Below are 25015 nucleotides of genomic sequence, written 5' to 3' on the forward strand. Positions count from 1 at the left end.
TCTTGAGTCGGTAATGTATCTTGAATATGCTTCACTTGATGCTTTATTTTTTAATCCTCAAGTTGAATAAAAGATAGTGTTAGTATATAATCTCTTCTCAAAAAGGAATTCTAAATGAAATACTGTTTTTAAATATTTTAGGCCAACAAACAGAAAGCTTCAGCTCGTAACCTGTTTCTCACCAATAGCCGAAAGGTAAAATTGTAGTTTTATATTTTCCATTTTATATTTTGCTGGAATGTGTTCTTGTTCTTTGGATCCATGCTTGCTGCTCCTATCTCTGGTGACCTACTGTGAATGAATCTAATAGTACCTAAGAGAGTTTCTACATGTTCTCAATCTATTTTATAAATAAAATGTTCTTACTCACATTTCTGGTAATTGAACTTTTTCTGGTAAGATCATAACCCACTCCAATTCCTTGGGTAGGCCACGGAATCTTCCTGTGCTCAGTCTCTTTTATCTAAGAGATGGTGTTAATAATACCTTCCCTGAGAAGGCATTAACACAGCTTCCTATGAGAGTTGTAAGGCTAAGATGAGGTAGTGTTCGTAGTTGTATTTCCCTGTAAAATGTTGATGATAATAATAACTTCATAAACTTTTTGTGAAGAATAAATTAGCTTAATATATGTTAAGCTTAGAATGGTACTTAGTGTATAATAAGCATTGATAGTTATTATTATTAATATATGTGATAACAATTTGTAACTTCCCAGCACATCTCAGATCATTATACTTTTTTTTTCATCTTCTAAGGCATTATGTCTACAAATTTTTCATCCCTGATATTACCTTGGGGTCTGGGACTGAATCATGCTACTGTATAGGGTTGTTAATCAGACTAGGGAAGAAAGAGATGTGGCCATAGGAGGACTGTGTGCACTGAACAGAATGAGTAGTGCTGTGGTTTGGAGCTTAGGGATCACTGGCCTCTTGTTGGGTCCTCCATTGTGATAATATTGCCATCTGCAGCTCGCCCACCAGTGCATGAAGGAGGTGCGTCGAGCCGCCTTGCAGGCCCAGAAGAACTGTAAGGAGACCTTGCCTCGTGCCCGCCGCCTTACCAAGGAGATGCTTCTATACTGGAAGAAGTATGAGAAGGTGGAGAAAGAACACCGTAAGCGTGCTGAGAAGGAAGCCTTAGAGCAACGGAAGTTGGATGAGGAAATGCGAGAGGTAGGACAATAGCATAAAATTTTGAAAACTAATTGCTGTAGCCATATCAAGAGATTGGTTTGCACTTTATAAATTATAAATCTAACCAATGAAATTTTGTAAAAATGTTTTAAGACTTAACTTTGAGGATAGTGATTTTAGTCCAGGAAACCAATTCTGTTCTTATTTTTTCAATAAGGTCCTCTCCCTGGCCTTCTCCTTTCTATGTTCATTTCTTCTATTCTTTGCAGCCTATTCCTTTGTATATTTCTGGAAGGCCAAAAAAGAAAATAAAAATGAATAAAAATAAAAGAAAATAGCTTACAGCTTATCTTGTCTTGGTTTCAAGAGCTGGCTACAGTTTTGATTTGTTGGAAGATAGAGGCTGGTTGTCAAATTTAGGGCTAGATGGGGACAATGGACAACTAGCCTGTTTCCTAAGACCCACTCCCAACCTATTTTGCTGTTTTAACTTGCAGATGCTACCTTTGTTAAGTCTGATGTCACCTGATGTAGGCTGAATATATTGTTCAGGGAAACGAGGAGAGAATAAGAGGACAAAGTTACTGTGTTCCCACTGATAAACCAGTTGGGATGAGTAGAAGGAAAGTTGAGGTCTGGAGAAGGATTAGATGTTTTCTTTCAGTATAGGTAGTACTCTTGCCAAAGCAGAGCACTGGAGCTTCTCCTGAGATTTTGATTGTCCCTCCTTTATCATGCCTTTGAGATTGAATATGGATTTACCCAGTTCTCTTAAGTCCCCTGAGTAACTCGTATCTTTGCATGCAAGGTAAACATATGTCTTAGTTAACATTGATGCTGTTGGGAATACTTACTGAGTTTAGAGGCATTTAAGAGTTAGTCACAGCCTGACTGGGCAGTGGCTCAGTGGATAGAGCGTTGGCCTGGGATGCAGAGGACCCAGGTTCAAAACCTTAAGGTTTCTGGCTTGAGTGCGGGCTCATCTGGCTTGAGCGCGGGCTCATCCCGGTAGAGCACCGGGTTGCTTGCTTGAGCATGGGATCATAGACATGACCCTATGGTCTCTAGCTTGAAGCCCAAGGTCGCTGGCTTGAGCAAGGGGTCACTGGCTCGGCTGTAGCTCCCTCCCTCTCCCCACCATCAAGGCATATACGAGAAAGCAGTCAGTGAACAATTAAGGTGCTGCAACAAAGAATTGATGCTTCTCATCTCTCTCCCTTCCTGTGTATCTGTCCTTATCTGTCCCTCTCTCTGTCTCTCTTGCTAAAAAATGGAGGGGGAGGAGGTTAGTCACAGATCTTAGAGTTTTGAAAGGTTTGTGAGATTCTCTTAATTATGTTGGTAGCTAATTGATGACAGTTTCCTGTGGTTATGTTGACTTGCCTGTCTTTTTCTCTGAACTTTTAAAATAAAACAGTTTTTTTCTTTTTTTCCAAGTGAGAGGAGGGGAGATAGAGAGACAGATTCCTGCATGTGCCCTGACCAGGATCCACCCGGCAACCACCATCTGGGGCCCATGCTCTGCCCATCTGGGGCCATGCACTCAAATGAGCTATTTTTAGCGCCTAAGGCGGAGGCTCCAGGGAGCCATCCTCAGCGTCTGGGGCCTATGCACTCAAACCATTCAAGCCATGGCTGTGGGAAAGGAAGAGAGAGAGAAGGGAAAGGGTGAGGGGTGGAGAACCACATGGTCACTTCTCCTGTGTGCCCTGACCAGGAATCAAACCTGGGACATCCATACACTGGGTCGATGTTCTACCACTGAGTCAGCTGGCCAGGGCCAATAAATCTGTTTTGATGGATCTTTATTGTTCCTTTAATTTATCTTGTTTATTTAAACATGTAGTAGTTGCCTTCTTTAAAGTGAAAGACATTACTGTTTTGTTTTGTTTTTATTTAGAAAGGTTTTCTTGACTGTACTTCAGCTTTGGAACATGAGCATTTGTATCTGTTATGAAAACTGTTTTCTCAAACTCTTTCCAATTTTTTTTAAATTTGAATCTGGCTCAAGTGCTGTAAAACCCTAAGAAAAAATTTTATGTGGCATACTTTGGAACTTGTGTTCTTTCTTGGCTTTTTTACTTATATTATTGCCTGTTTTCTTTTGGAGTAGATCATAGGATAAATCAAATACACTTCATAGGAATTTTATTATGAAATAGTTAATGAAAAATAATGACTTTAGTTTCGTATTTATTGTGTATACTATATTCCATATAATTTGGTCTTTGGGAGTATTTTTTTACTTGTTTTATTGTTTATTTAAATGAATGATTTTATTGACAGTAATTATTTTCCTTACTGTGTTATTTCAGAGGCACTTTGAATTTAGCTTTTCACATTTAAGAAAAGTATGTTTGTGTGTGTGTTATGTGGTCTATATTCATATATTGTAACTGCCATTATCACAGATAAACTATAAATTGTTTTCGGAGAGCATTTTCTTCCTTTGATTGGCTTCTTGGATACCTCCTACAATGATAGCTCCCAGTCACTTTGACTTTTGGTGATAAAGATGAGATTTTGACAGGTTTACATTTTTTTAAAAGAAAGAAGCTATATAAATGTATCTACCACCCAGGTTATAAAATAAAATATGTAGCTTGAATTTAGTTGGTATCGTAGTGCCACTATAAAAAAGTAATACAGTAAAGAAATAAACATTTTAGACAGAAGCCTAATGGAGAAAAGATTTTATATTATAAAGAAGAGCAAAACTTATTTGCTTTTAGTACCATTGACTTGGTTATTATAAAATTATTCATTAGCAGTTTTTACATTTCTAAAGGTAAAGAATTTGTAAAGGAATTATATGCAAACTCGATTCTATATAGGTTTGGTGAATTCTGTTGACTACTTCATATATGTGATTAATGATGTGACTGTATTTTCACTTCAACTTTTTGACTTAGGCCAAGAGGCAACAGCGAAAATTGAACTTCCTGATCACTCAGACAGAGTTGTATGCCCATTTTATGAGTCGCAAACGAGACATGAGTCATGATGGGATCCAGGAAGAGATCCTGAGGAAACTGGAAGACAGTTCTACCCAGAGACAAATTGACATTGGTGGAGGGGTGGTAGTTAACATTACACAAGAGGATTATGGTGAGTCCTAAATCAGGAGTTAGAGGAAGCAGATACCCTCAATTTTTTCATGTTAATTCTTGCAAGTTTTGTCTTGACTGATAGGCAATATCGATTAGTAAATGTGTATTTATTGTACTGGAGTAGGAAAATGTGAATGTTTCTATCAAACAAACATATAAGATAACTTAGTAAAGAATTTCAAAAGGAAATGGTCAGGTTATATGATATTATAAGTTTGGGAGTATTTTATATGTTTTTATTTGTTAGTAGAAATAGAAGGTACTAAATCAGGAGACTTTGGTGAACATGTCTCAGAAGAGAACATCATCTCACATAAAAAGGCTGTTGGTGATGCAAGTTAAGCATGAGAAAGAAACTGCTCAGTTTTGGTGTTTTTGTGACCACGTGGGAGGGAGGAATGGAGGAAGTTTGAGAGGAATTTCACAGAATAGTTATCAAGGTCATGTTGAGCTAACAATAAAAGAGAATAAGGGAGCTTCAGGGTCTCTTGGGGGTTACATGTGTCTGTATTTCTTCTTTTGGAATAATTTTACTAGGTATAAATATATCACAATTTTGAATCCTTATTGTCTTGCTTTCCTGGCTTTGGCATTGCTTCCTGCCAGAAACCCAGGATTGGAATATTGGAGCTCAGTCCCGGAGATTTTTGTGAGCTGGCTTTGGCTATTGGAGATTGTGGCAGCCCTCTGCCTCCAGTGCCACTTCCAGGTCCTTACCTCTGACAAGTAATTTGAGCCTTTCTGCTCCCTCATTCTCTATGAACCTAGGGATAAGTAGAATGGGGGAATCAGGGATCCAGACATGTTGATGTGAATTGTATCTTTTTTTTTTTTTTCATTTTTCTGAAGCTGGAAACAGGGAGAGACAGTCAGACAGACTCCCGCATGCGCCCGTCCGGGATCCGCCCGGCACGCCCACCGGGGGCGATGCTCTGCCCACCAGGGGGCGATGCTCTGCCCATCCTGGGCGTCGCCATGTTGCGACCAGAGCCACTCTAGCGCCTGAGGCAGAGGCCACAGAGCCATCCCCAGCGCCCGGGCCATCTTTTGCTCCAATGGAGCCTCGGCTGCGGGAGGGGAAGAGAGAGACAGAGAGGAAAGCACGGCGGAGGGGTGGAGAAGCAAATGGGCGCTTCTCCTGTGTGCCCTGGCCGGGAATTGAACCCGGGTCCTCCGCACGCTAGGCCGACGCTCTACCGCTGAGCCAACCGGCCAGGGCCTGAATTGTATCTTTGAATGAGATCAATTTATGAGTTAGATAATCTATAAATTTTCTTTTTCAGATAGTAACCATTTCAAAGCCCAGGCCCTGAAGAATGCTGAAAATGCTTACCATATTCATCAAGCTAGGGTGAGTCTTAAAAATGAAAAGATAGTCTGACCAGGTGGCGGCGCAGTGGATAGAGCGTCAGACTGGGATGCGGAAGGACCCAGGTTCGAGACTCCATGGTCGCCAGCTTGAGCGCAGGCTCATCTGGTTTGAGCAAAGCTCACCAGCTTGGACCCAAGGTGACTGGCTCGAGCAAGGGGTTACTCGGTCTGCTGAAGGCCCCCAGTCAAGGCACATATGAGAAAGCAATCAATGAACAACTAAGGTGTCGCAACAAAAAACTGATGATTGATGCTTCTCATCTCTCTTTGTTCCTGTCTGTCTGTGCCTGTCTATCCCTCTCTCTCTCTGTCTCTGTAAAAAAAAAAAAAAAAGAAAAAAGAAAGAAAAGATAAACTGATGAGCCCTAGCAATACCCCACAACCTTTTACTTGGGTGGTCTTCTTTTAGACTTACTCATATTTTCAATTCATAAAAACATTGGCGAACCTGACCAGGCGGTAGCACAGTGGATAGAGCGTCGGCCTGGGAGCAGGTCCCAGGTTCAAAACCCCAAGGTCGCTGGTTTGAGCGTGGGGTCACTGGCTTGAGTGTGGGATCATAGTTGTGACCCCATGATCGCTGGCTTGAAACCTTAGGTCGCTGGCTTGAGCAAGGGGTCACTAACTCAGCTGAAGTCCCCCCCCACCCTGGTTAAGGCACATGTGAGAAAGCATTCAATGAACAACTAAGGTGCCGCATTGAAGAATTGATGCTTCTCATCTCTCTCCCTTCCTGTCTGTCCCTGTCTGTCCCTCTCTCTGTCTCTATGTCTCTGTCTCTCTCTCAATAAAAAAATAGAAAATAAAAACATTGGCAAATCTGTGTATATTATAGGTATTTGAGGAAAGATGGAAAATAAGCATTCATTTGTTTAAACTTCAGGAGTGTGTTGAGTGAAGCTAAGATACTTTGTATATATTGCATATATGCATACATACATATATATATATATTTTTTGTCCTCTTGAGAGATCATGGGAAACAGTAGGAAATGCATCATGGTTGTTTAGTGAAAAGATGACATTCTTGCTTGTTAAGAGTGGTATACCATGCCTTTAAGAAAACTGCTAAGGTTCTGGCCAGTTGGCTCAGCAGTACAGCGTTGGCCCAGCGTGTGGAAGTTTCAGGTTTGATTCCCTGCTAGGGCACATAGGAGAAGTGCCCATCTGCTTCTCCACCCTTTCCCCTCTCCTTTCTCTCTATCTCTCTATCTCTCTCTTCCCCTTCTGCAGCCAAGGCTCCATTGGAGCAGAGTTAGCCTGGGCGCTGAGGATGGCTCCATGGCCTCTGCCTCAGGTGCTAGAATGGCTCCGGTTGCAATGGAGCAATGCCCCAGATGGGCAGAGCATCACCCCCTGGTGGGCATGCCGGTGGATCCCGGTTGGGCGCATGCGGGAGTCTGTCTCTCTGCCTCCCTGCTTCTCACTTCAGAAAAATACCAAAAAAAAGAAAAAAAAAAAGATAATTGCTAAATTAGTACCTTCTTTCACTTCAGTAATAATTTGCTTATTCATGATATAGTCATAATTTAAATATAACCAGAAAGAAACTGCAGTTAGGTTGAAAACAAAAAACACAGTTCGATATATTGCATAGGAACCCATATAAAACTTCAGTGGCATTCAAGTCAAGGATAGATACAGACTTGACCTTTTTTCCACAAACCCCAACCAAATTTTATATCAAAACTTTAATAAGTTTTTTGATGAAGCAAGTAATTACATATAAGGCTAAGTATCTGCCTATCAAAAGTTGTTGTTTTTTTCTAAAGTTGGAAACGGGGAGGCAGTCAGACAGACTCCCGCATGCGCCCGACCGGGATCCACCCGGCATGCACACCAGGGGGCGATGCTCTGCCCATCTGGGGCGATGCTCTGTTGCAACCAGAGCAATTCTAGTGCCTGAGGCAGAGGCCATAGAGCCATCCTCAGCACCTGGGCCAACCCTGCTCCAATGGAGCCTTAGCTGCAGGAGGGGAAGAGAGAGACAGAGGAAGGAGAGGGGGAGGAGTGGAGAAGCAGATGGGCACTTCTCCTGTGTGCCCTGGCCAGGAATCGAACCCGGGACTCCCACACGCCAGGCCGACGCTCTACCACTGAGCCAACCGGCCAGGGCCAAAAGCATATTTTTAATATAATTGTTAAATTGATTTAAAAATAGTAGTATGTGCTTTATTTATATAATATGATATATTATTTTACAGTACACTATCAGATTATATCATCAGATTTTGTTCTAAATTAGCTCAAAAGAGATATGTTGTCGTGAGTTTTATTTGGGTTTTATTTTATTTTCTTATATATTTTTTCTAATACATTTTTATTTTCCAGACAAGGTCATTTGATGAAGATGCGAAAGAAAGCCGAGCAGCTGCTCTGCGAGCAGCAAACAAGTCTGGCAGTGGTTTCGGAGAGAGTTACAGTCTGGCGAATCCTTCTATCCGCGCTGGTGAAGATATTCCACAGCCCACAATTTTTAATGGCAAATTAAAAGGTTATCAGCTGAAAGGCATGAATTGGTTGGCAAATCTCTATGAACAGGTAAATTTTAGAACTATGTTATACCCATTCTGTTTTGCTTGTTGCCTGTTTTTCTTAGGTCACAGGTTCAGCATATTGTAAAATGAGCACAGGGTAATGTTTTAGATTTCATTCCTTTTAAAAGCTTTGTCCTGATCCTGGCCGGTTAGGTCAGTCAGTTAGAGTATTGTTCTGAACACCAATCCCTGGTCAGGGCAAACAAGGGAAGCAACCAATGAACACACAACTGTAAGTGGAACAACAAATGAATGCTTTCTTCTCTCTCTTTGTCTTTCTCTATTCCCACCCCCCTTCCACTCTCTGTCTCTCTAAAATCAATAAAAATAAATAAATTAAAAAGCTTCATCCTTTGACAAGAATCAAAAAGATATCTCTATATTTTTAAACTGGAGATTTTATTGGAGAAGATTTGTGTCATATATATTGTTTGTCTTAGGTGGTCTTAGTAAGCTTTATGGTTTGCATTTGTGCCTTGGTTACATTAGCTAAAAAATTGGCTTCGTGATTCACAGTTATAGCTGTGGAGTTGGCAAAAGGAATCATTATAGCAGTGGATAAGGTGCTGAAGCTGGGTATCTCTAGTTACTTTTGTTTGAACAAGTTTAACATTTTTGTTAGTTCTTTTTGACAGTAGGTTGAACCCTGTATGATGGAATGTGAGAGGTATTGACTCTGTGTGTTTTTTCCCCTAGGGGATTAATGGCATTCTTGCAGATGAAATGGGCCTTGGTAAAACGGTACAGAGCATTGCCCTTCTGGCCCATCTGGCTGAGGTGGGTAGTTGCTGTCTTTCCATTTTTCTTCCTCTAGATCCTGGGTTCATTTTCTGTTGAGAATCAGCTATTATCAAGCACTATGTTAGGTTCTGTAGCATACCAAGTAGGACTTGCTCCTTGCTTTCAGGGCCTTTACAAAGTGACATAATGTAGTGAAGGATATTTTTTTTTTTTTTTTTTTGTATTTTTCCGAAGCTGGAAACGGGGAGAGACAGTCAGACAGACTCCCGCATGCGCCCGACCGGGATCCACCCGGCTCGCCCACCAGGGGCGACGCTCTGCCCACCAGGGGGCGATGCTCTGCCCCTCCAGGGCATCGCTCTGCCGCGACCAGAGCCACTCTAGCGCCTGGGGCAGCGGCCAAGGAGCCATCCCCAGCGCCCGGGCCATCTTTGCTCCAATGGAGCCTTGGCTGAGGGAGGGGAAGAGAGAGACAGAGAGGAAGGAGGCGGGGGGTGGAGAAGCAGATGGGCTCTTCTCCTATGTGCCCTGGCCGGGAATCGAACCTGGGTCCCCTGCACACCAGGCCGACGCTCTACCACTGAGCCAACCGGCCAGGGCCCACGTAACTTCTTTGACATGACTTTACCTTAACTCTCTGAGGTGAGAATTAAATGAGAAAATATGTGTAAAAGCATTTTGAAAAAAAGCAAAAGCTCTGTACCCATTAGAGATAATAGTGAAACTGTTATGATCATCTAGTATAGGGGAATGTAACAGATACAAGTCCATATGTTCTAAGTACTTTCTTTGTGAATGATACAAATTTAGCCTGACCAGGCGGTGGCGCAATGGATAGAGCGTCAGACTGGGATGCGGAGGACCCAGGTTCAAGACCCCGAGGTCGCCAGCTTGAGCGTGGGTTCATCTGGTTTGAACAAAGCTCACCAGCTTGGACCCAAGGTCGCTGGCTCGAGCAAGGGGTTACTCGATCTGCTGAAGGCCCCCAGTCAAGGCACATATGAGAAAGCAATCAATGAACAACTAAGGTGTCGCAACGAAAAACTAATGATTGATGCTTCTCATCTCTCTCCGTTCCCGTCTGTCTGTCCCTATCTATCCCTCTCTCTGATTCTCTGTCTCTGTAAAAAAAAAAAAAAAAAGGTACAAATTTAAGGCCTATTTGAGGTGGCAGGGGATGGCAGTAATAGCTTGCTATTTTTTCTCAAAGTGTGTGTGAGCAACTTCCTTCCTATGTAATTATTAATGTAGAATATTGTGGATTGTGCAGATAATGGTGGATAAACACCATTTCTCTTGTTAACAGTGTACTTCCTATTCTTAACTTGCTCTTGTCATTAATTGTAATTTTGAATTTAAGTATCATCAGTTTTCCTGCAGTTGGCTAACCCAGTTTTTCTGTTTCAGAGAGAGAACATCTGGGGGCCTTTCTTAATAATTTCACCTGCTTCTACACTTAACAATTGGCATCAAGAGTTTACAAGATTTGTTCCTAAATTCAAGGTAAAAATCACTCCAACAGAAAATTCTATTGCTTTTTAAAGTTTCTGACATTTTGCTGCCTTGCTTATTTAATTAGTCATAATAATTTTTAAATTTTTTTCAAGTAACTTGCATACAGTTCCTGTTAAAGTCACAATGGGAGCAATAAGAGAGCATATTACATCTTTATGCATCATGATTGAGAAAGCCGAAGTCCATTTTGAAGGATTTTGTACATTGGCCACGAGAATTGATGCTCTTGGTCGAACTACCATAATAGAAAATATGTACCTTGCTGGTTTAACCGTTTGAGTAGTACGAACGTTCATGTATGTCCTCGTGCCTACTGACCACCCAGAGTATGATCGTACATATATGATGGCAACATTAAAAAAAGCAAATTTATGTTCTTCTTGTTCCCATAAATTGGTTATCAAACAAACATGATTTTAAGTTAATAAAACTGTAACTAGAACTAATTTCATTTTTTGAAAAAAAAAAACCTCACTCCCGGGGGTCAGCAAGCATGAAAAAAACTCACTACTCAAAAGGTTAATGTAGATTTTTGGCAAATCATCATCAGGGCACATATCTTAAAATTTGTGGCATTGTCATCTTTTTCCTCCCCCCATATATTCATAAATTATCCGTTTTCTTGATCCTCAAAGCCACATCTTTAATCTTAGTCTAAATTAGGACTAAGGTAGGTAAGGTAATGTCTAAGGTAGATAATGTGAAATTTGATTTTAACATTCAGAGGAAAAGAATTGAGATTGATATAAGAAGTGATCAGTAGGGAAGTATATTGCATCAAGATGGATAAGACATAGATAAGACTTAAATGGGTTTAACTATGGAAAGTTTTTGAAATATAAGAGAATGGATGGGGTTTATTATATTGTTTGCAGGTAAAAGGGGGGAAATGAGTTAAATATGTGTTCTGTCCTTAAGGAATATACATACTAAATTTCCCCATGATTAAGACGTACTTGTCCCCAAAAAATTTGAGGTAAAAAACCTGGGTGCATCTTATACAGTCATTGTAGATCTTTTTACTTGCATTTCCCGCTTTTTTGCACTTGTTTTTGCGCTTATTGTTGAAGACAGTGATTCATCATCAGACACAGATGCAGACAAGCTAATGGATGGGAGTTTTGACAGTGATGAGGAGTTGTATGAATTTTATGATAAATAAAACTTGAGTTCAATAACTTTATGTAATACATTTTTTTTTCAAATTTCGGGCCCAAAATTAAGGTGCGTCTTATACATGGGGGTGTTTTATACATGGGGAAATACGGTCATGATAATGAAGTTGCATGGTGAGGAGGATTTTATGATGATTATGTATTGAGATTGTTGACATGATCTCTCTGATTTTGAGTCTCCGTAATAGTCACAGGTTCCATGCAATTTAAAGGGTACACAGGATAGGGTGGAGATGGGAAGCAGGTATTTTTCTGTCATATGCTTTGTAAGGAATAAGAATATGTCTGGGATATTCTACTTTGAGACACCTTTATGGCTGTGGCCCACCTTTGTGACTGAATTGTAGACTTAGAAACTTGACAAATACATTAGGTATATAGCTTTTAACTTAACTGACTCATTTTTAACTTTGTAAAAAGAAGAGGAGATCAACTAAGGCAATTAATTTATTGAATATTTTCTATAGAGTTGTTTGTCATATGAAATATGGAGCTCCCCATCTTTTATTCTGCCATTGTTGGTAATGGTGGTGTTCAGTACATGTAGAACAACCAGGAATTTAGAAATTAAGTCTTAAAACTTTCCATCAAACCACTTAAGTTTTCAGTACTTCCTTCTTTTTTTTTTTTTCAGTACTTCCTTCTTGATGGCGGTGTAGTACTTCTTAGGCCATAGTTATCTCTCCTGGCCTTATACCTATACCTGAAACTGAGCTTTTATATTCATGTAGAGCTTCCTTTTGATATTGTAGTTTACAGGTCATTTAAATATAGTCTTTGGGCCAATTCCAGTTACCACTTGTTTGTCCCAGTTTTTAAAAATTGTGATAAAATACACATAACAAGAAATAGACCAATTTAAGGACCTGGCTGGTTAGCTTAGTGGTAGAGTGTCAGCCCGGTGTGTGGATGTCCTGGGTTCGATTCCCGGTCAGGTCACACAAGAGAATCAACTATCTGCTTCTCTACCTTCCTCCTCTCCTTTCTGTCTGTCGTCTCTCTCTCTCTCTCTCTCTCTTCCCCTCCCACAGCCAAGGCTCCACTGGAGCAAGTTGGCCCCAGGCCCTGAGGATGGCACCATGGCCTCTGCTTCAGAGATGCTAAAATGGCTCTGATTGCAACAGAGCAACAGCCCCAGAGGGGTTGAGCATCGCTTCCTAGTGGGCTGCCAGGTGGATCCCAGTTAGCTGCATGCAGGAGCCTGTCTCTCTGCTTCTCACTTAAGAAGAAATTTTTTTTAAAAAAACATACCAATTTAAAGTGTACAATGAAGTAGCATTAAGTACATTTACACTGTGGTGCAGTGATCACTGGTATCTGGTTGCAGAATCTTCTCTTCATCCCAAACAGAAATTTACTCCCAGTTAAGCAGTAACTCTCTAATTACCCCTTTTGTACAGACTCTTACTGCCACAAATCTTCTTTCTGTCTCCATGGATTTGCTTTTTCTGGATATTTCATATAACTTTAATTATACAAGATATGGACTTTTACATCTGGTGTCTTTCCACTTAATGTTTTCAGGGTTTATCTGTGTCATAGGATGTATCAGTACATCATTCCTTTTTATGACTGAATAATATTTTATTATCTCGATTTACCTTACTTTGTGTATCCATTCATCTATTAATGGATACTTGTGTTGTTTCTAGTACCTTTTGGTTATTGTCAATAGCACTGCATGAATATTCATGTACAGGTTTTTGTTTGAACACCTGTCTTGTTTTTCAGTTCTTTTGGGTATATACTTAGGAGCAGAATTGCTAGGTCATTCTGTATTTAACTTATTGAGGAATCTGCTACCTGTAGTTTTTATACAGATTGTATGCTAGGAATAGTTTTTACATTTTTAAATTGTTGATTAAAAATACTTCATTACAAATTATATATGAAACTTAAATCACACGTATTGGAACATGGTTATGTTCTTTTGTTAATGTATTATTCATGGCTGAATTCTCACTACAACAGCAGAGTTTAGTAGTTGTGACAGAATACATGGCCTGCAAAGCAGAAATATTTACTCTCTGGCCATTTACAGGAAAGGTTTGATGATCTCTGCTCTATCAACTCATTGTTTCTACAGGTATTACTTCTTTAGATTATCAGAAATATGTTCACTTCCCTACAGAACATAGCTGTAGACTCTGCTCAGCTTTATAGTTACATTCAAACGATGCTTAGATCTATAGTGATAACATCTGAAAGCTTATTTTATTTGGCAATTATCTGAATAACACTTGCTTTATGCTTCTAGTATGGTCAGTGCCTCTGAATTCCTCCTTTTTTTGTGAAATATGATCTATATATATTTTTTTAACTGAGGAGGGGTGATAATAAGACAGACTCCCACATGTGCCCTGACCAGGATTTACCCAACAACCTCATCTGGGGCTGAGCTATTTTTAGTGTCTGTGGCTGACACACTCAGACCAACCAAGCTCTCCTCAGCACCTGTGGCCATGCTTGAACCAATAAAGCCACTGGCTGTGGGAGAAAAGAGGGGGAGAGGGGAGAGAGGGAGGCAGAGAAAAGTAGATGGTTACATCTCTTTTATGCCCTGACTGGGAATTAAACCCAGGGTGTCCATACACCAGGCCTATGCTGTATACCCTAAGCCACCAGCTAGGTCCAATCTGGGTTTTTTTATAGTTAATGTACCACTTTTCATCCCTGAAATTGGTAATTCTGTATGTTTTTGTTTTTTCACAGAGACAGAGAGAGTCAGAGAGAGGGATAGACAGACAGGAACGGAGAGAGATGAGAAGCATCAATCATTAGTTTTTTGTTGCGACTCCTTAGTTGTTCATTGATCGCTTTCTCATATGTGCCCTGACCGTGGGGCTACAGCAGACTGAGTAATCCCTTGCTCAAGCCAGCGACCTTGGGTCCAAGCTGGTGAGCTTACTCAAACCAGATGAGCCCGTGCTCAAGCTGGCGACCTCGGGGTCTCGAACCTGGGTCCTCCGCATCCCAGTCCGATGCTCTATCCACTGCGCTACCGCCTGGTCAGGCTCTGTATGTTTTCTATTTCATTTATTTATTTTTTTATTATTCTTGTCTATTTCTTTGGTAAACTTTTAAATTTTTCTGATCTTGAATTGGAGCTTAGATTGTTGGTTTTCAGCTTTTTCTATGCTTTCTAAGCATGACTACAGTCACCCAAAGGTTTGATGGGTCACATTTTCGTTATCTTTTTTTTTTAAGTGAGAGGAGGGGAGATAGTGAGACCAACTCCCATGTGTCTTGTGACTGGGATTTACCAGCAACCATGTCTGGGGTCAATGCTTTAATCAACCGAGCTACTTTTAGTGCCTGAAGCTGATACAGTAGGAACAACTGAGCTGTCCTCAGCGCCTGAAGTCATGCTTGTACCAATCAAGCCACTAGCTGCAGGAAGGGAAAGGAGAGAGAAGGTGGAGAAGGAAGGGAAGAGAAGCAGAAGGTCTTGTGTGCCCTGACTGGTAATTGAACCTGGGATGTTTATACGCTGGGCTGATGCTCTGTCCACTGAGCAACCAGCCAGGGCCTCATTATCTTTCAATTCAAAATAATTTCTAGCTCCTACTGCAAGTTCTTATAGACTCATGGGTTATTTAAAAGTGTGTTTCTTAATTTCCGAACAAAGGATGGTTTGCTAGATACCTTTTTATTATTAATTTATAGTTTAAACCCACTGTTATAAGAAAACATATTTTTTGTTATTTTAATCTTTTGAAATGTTTTTGAACTTTGCTTTTATGACCCAGCATATGGTCAGTTTTTATAAAAATGCTCTATGTATTTGAAAATAATATGTATTCTACAGTTGTGAACGTGGTGTTGTTTATATGTTGATTAGGTCTGCCTTTCCTATTACTGACTGAAAGAGGTATTGTTAAAATTTTCCACAGTTAGGCCCTAGCCATTTTGCTCAGTGGATAGAGCATCAGCCTGGTGTGGATAGCTTGGTTGATTCAAGTGTTGGCCCCAGGTGGGGATTGCCGGATGGATCCTGGTCAGGGTGCATACAGGAATTTGTCTATCCCTCTACCTCCCCTCCTTTTACTTAAAAAATTTTTTTTCCTCCCACAATTACAGATTTATTCATTTTTGCTTTATATAATTTGAGGCATTGTGTATATATACAAATTTGCAATTGTTTTATAATCCTGTTGAATTGAACCTTTTATTGTTATAAAATTCCCCTCTTTAAGACATTTTACACCTGACAAGGTGCTGGTGCAGTGGTTAGAGCATCAGACTGGGATGCAGAGGATCCAGGTTCAAAACCCCGAGGTTGTTGGCTTGAATGCAGCAGGGTCACTGGCTTGAGTGTGGGATCATGGACATAACCCCATGGTCACTAGCTTAAGTCCAGGGGTTGCTGGTTTGAAGCCCAAGGGTGCTGGCTTTAGCAAGGGATCACTGGCTCAGCTAGAGCCCTCTGGTCAAGGCACATATAAGAAAGCAGTCAATGAACAACTAAGGAGCTACAATGAAGAATTGATGCTTCTCATCTCTCTCCCTTCCTGTCTGTCTGTCCCTCATTCATTCTCTCTCTTTCTGTCTCTGTCACCAAAAAACCCCCCAAAATCTTCTTACTTTAAAACCTATTTCTCTGATAGCAAATAGATTAACGTTTTGGGGTTTTTTTGTTGTTTTTCTTTATTTTTGTAGTTTTCTGAAGTGAGAAGCAGGGACACAGAGAGACAGACTCTCACATGTGCCCAACCGGGATCTACCCCCTGGCAAGCCCACTAGACAGCAATGCTTTGCCCATCTGGAGCATTGCTCCATTGCAACCGGAGCCATTCTAGTGCCTGAGGGGGGGCCATGGAGCCATCCTCAGCGCCTGGGCCATCTCTGTTCCAACAAGGCCTTGGCTGTGAGAGGGGAAGAGAGAGAGAGAGAGAAAAGAGAAGGGGAAGGGTGGAGAAGCAGATGGGCACTTCTCCTGTGTGCCCTGGCCAGAAATCAAACCCGGGACTTCCACATGCTGGGTGGACACTCTGCCACTAAGCCAATCAGTCAGGGCCTATTTGGTTTGTTTTTACTTGGTATCTTTTTCTTCCTTTTACTTTTAACTATCTTTACATTTAAGGTACATTTCTTGCCTTTATTTTAGAATATTTGTGTTTACTTTTAATATAATTGTTGGTATATGTAGTTTAAATCTCCTGCCTTGCTGTTTGCTTTCTAGTTCTTTCACATGTTCAGCTTTCCTTTTTCACTCCTTTCTTGGGTCCTTTTTGATTGATTAGATTTTATTACTCTTTTTTTTTTTTTCCTACCTCTTACCTTACTAATTGTATTTTCATTTTATTCTTTAGTAAATACGCAGGAGACTACATATATCATTGACTTTTTAAAGTAACATATTTTGCCTGACCTGTGGTGGTGCAATGGGATAAAGCCGTCGACCTGAAACACTGAGGTTGCCGGTTCGAAACCTTGGGCTTGCCTGGTCAAGGCACATATGGGAGTTGATGCTTCCTGCTTCTCCCTCTTCTCTCTCTCTCCCCTCTCTCTAAAAAAAAAAAAAAATCAATAAATAAAAAGTAACATATTTTATATTTTAAATCTCATAAGACATTTTATTATTTATACATTTTAAGTGTATTTAAATTTATTCATATTACATGTTCATTGTTTTCATTGATCTTCATTCCTGTCATCTAGTTCATTAATTTTCTCTTCAGCCTCATCTAATCTGCCATTGAATTTTAAAAGTTCTTTTTTGATATTTTCATTATCTGGATCTCTTGTGGCTTTGTTTCTTTTTTCTGTTTTCATGTTAGTTTTCAGTGAAGTGGTCTGGTCTTTCCATACGTCATCTTCTTCTTTTTTTTTTGTATTCCAACATTGTACAGGAAATATTCTAGAGATATTTGTGGGTCCTTGATACTCTTTTCTTCTTCCAAAGAGAGGATTTCTGTGGTTTGGGTTTTGTTTTGGTTTCTTGCCACTGCTAATTTTTTTTCTGGGCTACTAATAACTCAAACTTTCCTTAATCTAGTCAGAAATTGAGATAATTTGAAACTGAAATTCAGTACTGTAGGCTGGGCTGTGTCTGAGGGTTTCACATCCAGGGATTCAATCAACTGTAGAGTGAAAAAAATATTTAGGAGGGAATGTTACATTGTTGCTGATGTGTACTGTGTAGTTAGGCCTACAATGATTGTGGCTGTACTAAACATCTACAGACGTTTCTTGTAATTATTCTCTAAACGATACTATATAACAACTGTTTACATAGCATTTGCATGGTATTAGGTGTTATAAATCTAGAGATGATTTCAAGTATACAGGAAGATATGCATAGGTTATATGCAAATATTGCATCATTCTACATAAAGGACTTGAGCACCATGGGTTTTGGTATCTTCAGGGGGTCCTGGAACCAATCTCCTACAAATACCAGGGGTTAGCTGTATCTGAAAAGTCAAGTCTGTGTATGGTTTACCTTTATTACTAGTGTGTATGTGTCCTTTGATCCCAGCTTAAGGCCTGGGAGTTTGGTGTTTATAAGAATCCCTCCTCCTTTTCCTAGCCGGTTGGCTCAGTGGTAGAGCGTTGGCCCAGCATGTGGAAGTCCTGGGTTCAATTCCTGGCCAGGGCACACAGGAGAAGCGCCATGTGCTTCTCCCCCCTCCCCCCTCTCCTTTCTCTCTCTCTCTCTCTCTCTCTCTCTCTCTCTCTCTTCTCTGGCATCCAAGGCTCCATTGGAGCAAAGTTGGCCCGGGCACTGGGGATGACTCCATGGCCTCTGTCTCAGGCGCTAGAATGCCTCCAGTTGCAATGGAGCAGCTCCCCAGATGGGCAGAGTGTCGCCTCCTAGTGGGCATGCTGGGTGGATCCCGGTCGGACGCATTCAGGAGTCTGTCTCTCTGCTTTCCCGCTTCTCACTTCAGAAAAATATTTTTAGAAAAAAGAAAAAAGAATCCTTCCTCCTCCTCCATGAACTACAGTTTTTGTTCTTTGGGCCCCACATTGCTTAAATAATAACTACAAAATACCCTGCTCAAGTTTCTTAGCCTCTTGACCAGAACTTTTGGAAAGGATCACCTTTAGGAGCAACATCTACCGAATGCTAGGATTTCTTCTTTGGGTTTCTTTTCTTTTCTGGACTTTGGCTCTTTAATTTTTCAGTGCCTCAGTAGCTTAACTCTCTGATTCCTTCAATTTTTCAGTGCCTCAGTAGCTTAACTCTCTGATTCCTTCAGACAAATGTTTTGTATATGTGTTTTTAATTTGGTCAGGAGTGCGAGTCGAGTACCTAATCTGGCAATGACAGAAAATGAACTCCTGTATTTATTTTGTTTTAGGTTCTTTTTAATCTTTCTGAATGACATATATGTGATGATAGTTTTTAGATTATTAATAGGAAATAATCTATATATTGGTCCTTTTCCTAGGTGCTACCATATTGGGGAAATCCTCATGATAGAAAAGTTATAAGGAGGTTCTGGAGTCAGGTAACTTTCAGTTTACTGTATATATACATACATGCACTCACATATACATATGCAATTATTATTTCTTCAAGTGATTTAATTTCTCATGTATAAAATCTTACATATTTCTGGGCACTAGGCAAGTGCATTCTTTTTCCCTTTTACGATATTACAGTACTTTTACTGTTATAAATAGTTGGATTTGAAGTCTAAGATTAAGTAAGAACTTTTTTCTTTAATAAACTGAATGCTTGTTTTTAACATGACTTGTGATTAAGGTTACTATTTTTAAAATAGTTGTGGTTTATACTTCTTGGCCTTAGAAAATATAACCCATTCTTTATTTTCTTATGAATTGTTAGGTATCTCTTTTCACCTTTGCCCTCTTCTATTTACAGAAGACCCTTTACACTCAGGATGCTCCCTTTCATGTGGTTATCACCAGTTACCAGCTGGTGGTGCAGGATGTGAAGTATTTCCAGCGGGTCAAGTGGCAGTACATGGTACTGGATGAGGCTCAGGCTCTCAAGAGTAGTTCCAGGTAACGTGGCTAGCAGAAACCAAGCTCCATGGACTGAGGATATATAGATGTATGATATATAGTTGACCCTTGAACAACCCAGTGGTTAGGGGTGCCAGTATCCCCTACTCGCTGGAGTTGAAAATTCATTTATAAATTTTGACTCTCCAAATACTTTTACTAATAGCCTACTGTTGACTGGAAGTTTAGCCAATAACAAAGTTGATTAACACATATTTTGTATGTTTTATGTATTGTGTACTGTATTCTTATAGTAAGCTACAGAAAAGAAAACGTTACTAAGAAAATGATAAGAAAACATGAATTTACTTTATTGAAAAAATCTACACGTTAGTGGACCCTTACTGTTCAAACCTGTGTTTTTCAAGGGTTGTTGTTGTATCTGTTTGATACATACACATATGAAAATAAAGATCAGAGAGATTTTAGAATGTGTCATGATATGATCTCTCCATAAAGGCATGTATCTGACCAGAAGTCAAAAATTCCCTTTTGCATTTTTCATGTAACAAATGCATTAATGTTTTGAATACAAGGATATTTCTCAGCATCTATCTTTGTTCTCAATAATTTTGACATTTTAACATATCTTTGTTCTTCAAGGAGAATTTCTGTGGAGGAAGGGGTGTCTTCCCTTTCCTTGAGGGATTATTTTAGAAAGGAAGTCTTAGTAGGCAATAGAATGTTGCATTATGTGGATTGCAGGTTCTCACTGCTTTATGCAAGTTGTCCTAGTCCCTGGATGGTTATTAGAATTCCTCAAGAATCCTTTTATTGGATGCTATATGTTTAAAATATTTTAATACCTTGAAGGTCCCAAACTGAACAGTAAATGAGTGCTTGACTATATAGTGTTATTTAGTGATATTAAATCTTGGGTTTGATGTATTTTTATTAACTGTTGGTGAGTGCATAGGACTTCCCTAAAGGTTCATGTTAACTGTCAGGATGGTATTTTCCATGGAACTGTCACCTACAGGGTATTACTTCATACTGTACTTTTTTTGAAGTAGGACATGCTCATAGCCATAGACTCTCAATTGCATTTGCTTCCCTTTCTTCAGTGCTCTCTCCAAACTCACTGGAAGCACACAAATCAATAATTTTAAAGTTCCTACTACAGATAAGTGCCTTATAATGAAATGGTTTTTGTTAACATGAAAAGGACTTTATCAAATCAGAAAGGATACTACTATGCCTATTTGAGGGCTTTTTTCCCTAAACCCTAATACCATATTTTCAGAATAGAGGAGTCCATTCCTTTGAAATTTCCTGTTCTCAGCTTTGTTGAATAATGTTTTTCAATTGCGTACGTGGGAGAGTACTATATTCTGAGTGTTTGTTGCTTTCTTTTTTGGAAAACATTTTTAGAAATATGGGGATCTGGTAGGGCGGAGAAAGATTTATTGCTAACTTGGAGTTTGTAATTCCTCTTATTGAACAGTGTACGTTGGAAGATCCTCTTGCAGTTCCAGTGTCGGAATCGGCTTTTGCTAACTGGCACCCCTATCCAGAACACCATGGCAGAGGTAGGCACTAGAAATGGTCTCAGTTTCAGGTCTGCATTAAACAGAGTGGTTCCAGCAGTAGAATTCTTTACCCATGCCAACCTGGAGTGTTAATGCTCTGTACAAATTACAATCCCACAGAAGAGGAAGAATTTAAACGTAGCTTGCTCTAACTGGTTTTTCTGGCATCATTCCTATTTTCTTATTCTCTGGCAAAAAGCAATAAATTACTTTATTTCTCTGTACTTATATAATATATAATAAATAGTGACTGCATTTGGAATGCTACCCATCCAGTGCAGAGATGTTTTTATGCTAGAATGAAAGGTAACCTTCTTTAACACTGAAAGGAACTAAAATAATTTCTTTCAGAAAGATAATTGATCATCTACAACAAGGGTCAGAAAATTTCTGTAGAGTCAGATAGTAAATATTTTAGACTTTACAGGTCATACAGTCACTGTCACAATTATTTAACCTTGCTGTTGTAACATGAAAACAGCCATATGATACATAAATGAAAAAATAGGTGTGGTTATTTTCCAATATAACTTTATTTGTAAAACTAGTTGGCCGACCAGACTTGTCACCACAGATTATAATTTGCTAACTCCCGATCTAGGGTTATTATTAGCAAGTTATGCTACCTCAGATTGTGTACAATTTTGGGATAGATTTTTAAATATTTATAAGACCTTTAAAACAAGCGCAATGCAAAATCTGAGCTGGACTTGCACTTTCCAACTTTTAGTTTGAAATTAATTGAAAAAAATAACTACATCTTGCTATAGCATCTTATAGAATTAGGGTTGGTTGATGAGGCATGTTCTTGTACACTGTTTCTGTCTCTCTTATTCACTCGCACATACACATGGACTGAGACACAAACATACACTCATACCTGCAACTTTCACTGTCTCTCCAAACCCTCATTATATCCTTACACACTGTCATTTTGTTACCCTACAGAGATTTCACTTTTCTTTTTTCCCAGCTCTGGGCTCTGCTGCATTTCATTATGCCAACGTTATTTGATTCACATGAAGAGTTTAATGAATGGTTTTCCAAGGACATTGAGAGCCATGCTGAAAACAAATCCGCCATTGATGAGAGTGAGTATTTTTATGAACTTTCTTCTACATATCAGTATAAGCAACCACATAATAGTATGTTTTTTCTATATGAAGAATCTTTCTCCTAGTATACTTATAAGGAGCAGGGGGGAAAGTTTTTTCTGTTATAAAATAATTGCGTACTTTATGTTTAAAAGAATTTTTTAAATGGCCTGACCAGGTGGTGGCGCAGTAGGTAGAGCATCGACCTGGGATGCTGAGGACCCAGGTTTGAAACCCTGAGGTCACTGACTTGAGCTTGGGATCATAGACATGACCCCATGGTCACTGGCTTGAGCCCAAGGTCACTGGCTTGAGCAAGGAGGGGTCACTGGCTTACCTGGAGCTCACCCCCTTCACCAAGGCACATTTGAGAAGCAGTCAATGAACAGCTAAAGTACCACAACTACAAGTTGATGCTTCTCATCTCTCTCTTTTTCTGCCTGTCTCTTTCTCACTCCCTAAAAAAAAATTTTAAGTGACTTCTTTAGGTTATGTTTCTGTATTGTTGGCTAATCAAGGCAAAACATGCAGAGTCATAAAGTACCACATTTTAGCTTACAGAATCCTCATTTTCCACATAGATTCTGAAAAATTCCTGTCAGAATTATGTTCTCTGTGGAATGATATAAAGCTTTCCTCCTATAATTAAAACCCAAAATTACTAGAAGGGGACATTTTTAATAGTTTCTGAAAAATTTCTGTTACAATTATGTTCTTTGTGGAATGATGTAAAGGCCTTCCTCCTGTTATTAAAAACTAAAAATACTAGAAGGGACATTTTTGTTAGGTTCTGTGTATATTAGAATTTGTTTCTACTGGGAACATTTTTAACCTTGTGTATCAATACTTTTGACCTTGTTAAATGTTACCTTTTAAGAGAATCATAAGGTATTTATTATATAGACATGAAGTGACATGTTAACTATTAGAAAAGTCCTTAGGGCCTGATTAGGGGGCGGTGCAGTTAATAGAGCATCCACCTGGGATGCTGAGGTCCCAGGTTCAAAACCCTGAGTTTGCCAATTTGAGCTGGGATTATCACCTTGAGCCAAAAGGTCGCTGGCTTGAGCCCAGTGTCATTGGCTTGGCTGGAGTCCCTCCTCCACATCAAGTCATATATGAAGACAATCAATAAACAACTGAAGTGCCGCAACTATGAGTTGATGCTTCTCCTCTCTCTCCCTTCCTGTCTGTCTCTTTCTCTCTTGCTTGCTAATAAAAAAAAAGAAAAAAGGAAAAAGAAAAGTCCTTATGTAATTTCTTATACTACAAGTTGTTATTTGCTATTATACTTTGAAAAAATTATTTTGGGGGAACACTGGGAGTCACAGATAGCTTGTGTTAGACCTATTATTGATTAAAATGTTCCTTAAACACTCTACATGTGAATTCTAGTAAAAATAAGGTGATCTTGTCTGAGCGGTGCTGGCACAGTGAATAGAGCAGCAACCAGGAACTCTGAGGTCCTAAGTTCAAAACCTCAAGGTCAGTGGCTTAAGCACAGGCTCATCAGCTTGAGCATGGGATCATCAACTTGATTCCATGGTTGCTGGCTTGAGCCCAAAGTTTGCTAGCTTGAAGCCCAAAGTCACTGCCTTGAACCAAGGGGTCACTGTCTTGACTGGAGCCCCTGGTCAAGGCACGTGTGAGTAGCAATCGATGAACAACTAGAACAACTAATGTGCCACAACTATGAGTCAATGCTTCTTATCTCTCTCCCTTCCTGTCTCTGTCTCTCTCACTAAAACTCAATCAATCAATCAATAAAAACAAGGTGGTCCTTGTTCTGAGAGCAAAATGCATTTACCCAATTGACTATAGAAAGATGCTGTGGAAAACTCAGATTCCTTGGTTCCCTACTTGGAAAAAAAATTGTTTCAGTCTTTTTTTTTTACAGAGACAGAGTCAGAGAGAGTGATAGATAGGGACAGACTGACAGGAACAGAGAGAGATGAGAAGCATCAATCATTACTTTTTCATTGCAACACCTTAGTTGTTCATTGATTGCTTTCTCATATGTGCCTTGACTGTGGGGCTACAGCAAACTGAGTAACCTCTTGCTCGAGCCAGTGACCTTGGGTCCAAGCTGATGAGCTTTGCTCCAACCAGATGAGCCCGTGCTCAAGCTGGCGACCTCGGGGTCTTGAACCTGGGTCCTCCGCATCCCAGTCCGATGCTCTATCCACTATGCCAGGTCAGGCTGTTTCAGTCTTGCAGAAAATCATTAAACCAAAAGTTGTTAAAACAATGTAATGAGAGATGTTTGACTTTCGTTTGTATTAAATTAATAGAATGTATTACTTATGGGGGGCCTTCTGGCATTTCAGATCAACTCTCTCGCTTACACATGATCTTGAAGCCGTTTATGCTGAGGAGGATCAAGAAAGATGTAGAAAATGAATTGTCTGATAAGGTAAGAGGAAAGAAAACGCCATGAGTATATTAAGCACCAACTTAGGGTTCCAGGGAGAATAAAGTTCCTTGATAAATATTTAGTAGAAGAGTCATTAGCTTGTTTGACAGGAAACCTTTAAACCTCAGTAGATCAAAGAAGATTTAATATGAGTCAGATAATCACGGTAAGTAATATTTTTTTCATTTTGTTTTATACTTGTTATTTTGAAACATTACAAAAGTGGAAAGCATAGTATATTGAACCTTCTTGTAACCATATTACGGCTTCAACAGTTATCAACTCATGGTCATCCCCATCCTTCCATATTATTCTGAAACAAATCCCAGATGTCTATTTCATTTATAAAAATTTTTATATGTACCTCTAAAAGACTTGGTCTTTTAAAAAATATATAACCACAAATCATTATTGC

At 39.6% G+C, this 25015-nt stretch overlaps 1 protein-coding gene across 6 annotated transcripts in view; it reads left to right on the top strand.

Moving 5' to 3' along the window:
- INO80 (INO80 complex ATPase subunit) overlaps positions 1–25015 on the top strand; it is a 174984-nt gene that overhangs the window by 64327 nt on the left and 85642 nt on the right. For all 6 annotated transcript variants that reach the window (XM_066344251.1, XM_066344246.1, XM_066344245.1 and 3 more), the window contains 12 exons: positions 142–195; positions 975–1178; positions 4052–4247; positions 5533–5600; positions 7951–8160; positions 8853–8933; positions 10305–10400; positions 18985–19044; positions 19422–19564; positions 21009–21093; positions 22067–22184; positions 24515–24600. In XM_066344251.1, the coding sequence (XP_066200348.1) occupies positions 142–195; positions 975–1178; positions 4052–4247; positions 5533–5600; positions 7951–8160; positions 8853–8933; positions 10305–10400; positions 18985–19044; positions 19422–19564; positions 21009–21093; positions 22067–22184; positions 24515–24600 (1401 nt within the window). The remainder of the gene's footprint in view (positions 1–141; positions 196–974; positions 1179–4051; positions 4248–5532; positions 5601–7950; positions 8161–8852; positions 8934–10304; positions 10401–18984; positions 19045–19421; positions 19565–21008; positions 21094–22066; positions 22185–24514; positions 24601–25015) is intronic.

The sequence above is a fragment of the Saccopteryx leptura genome, chromosome 6 (genome assembly GCF_036850995.1).
Source record: "Saccopteryx leptura isolate mSacLep1 chromosome 6, mSacLep1_pri_phased_curated, whole genome shotgun sequence".
NCBI lineage: Eukaryota > Metazoa > Chordata > Mammalia > Chiroptera > Emballonuridae > Saccopteryx > Saccopteryx leptura.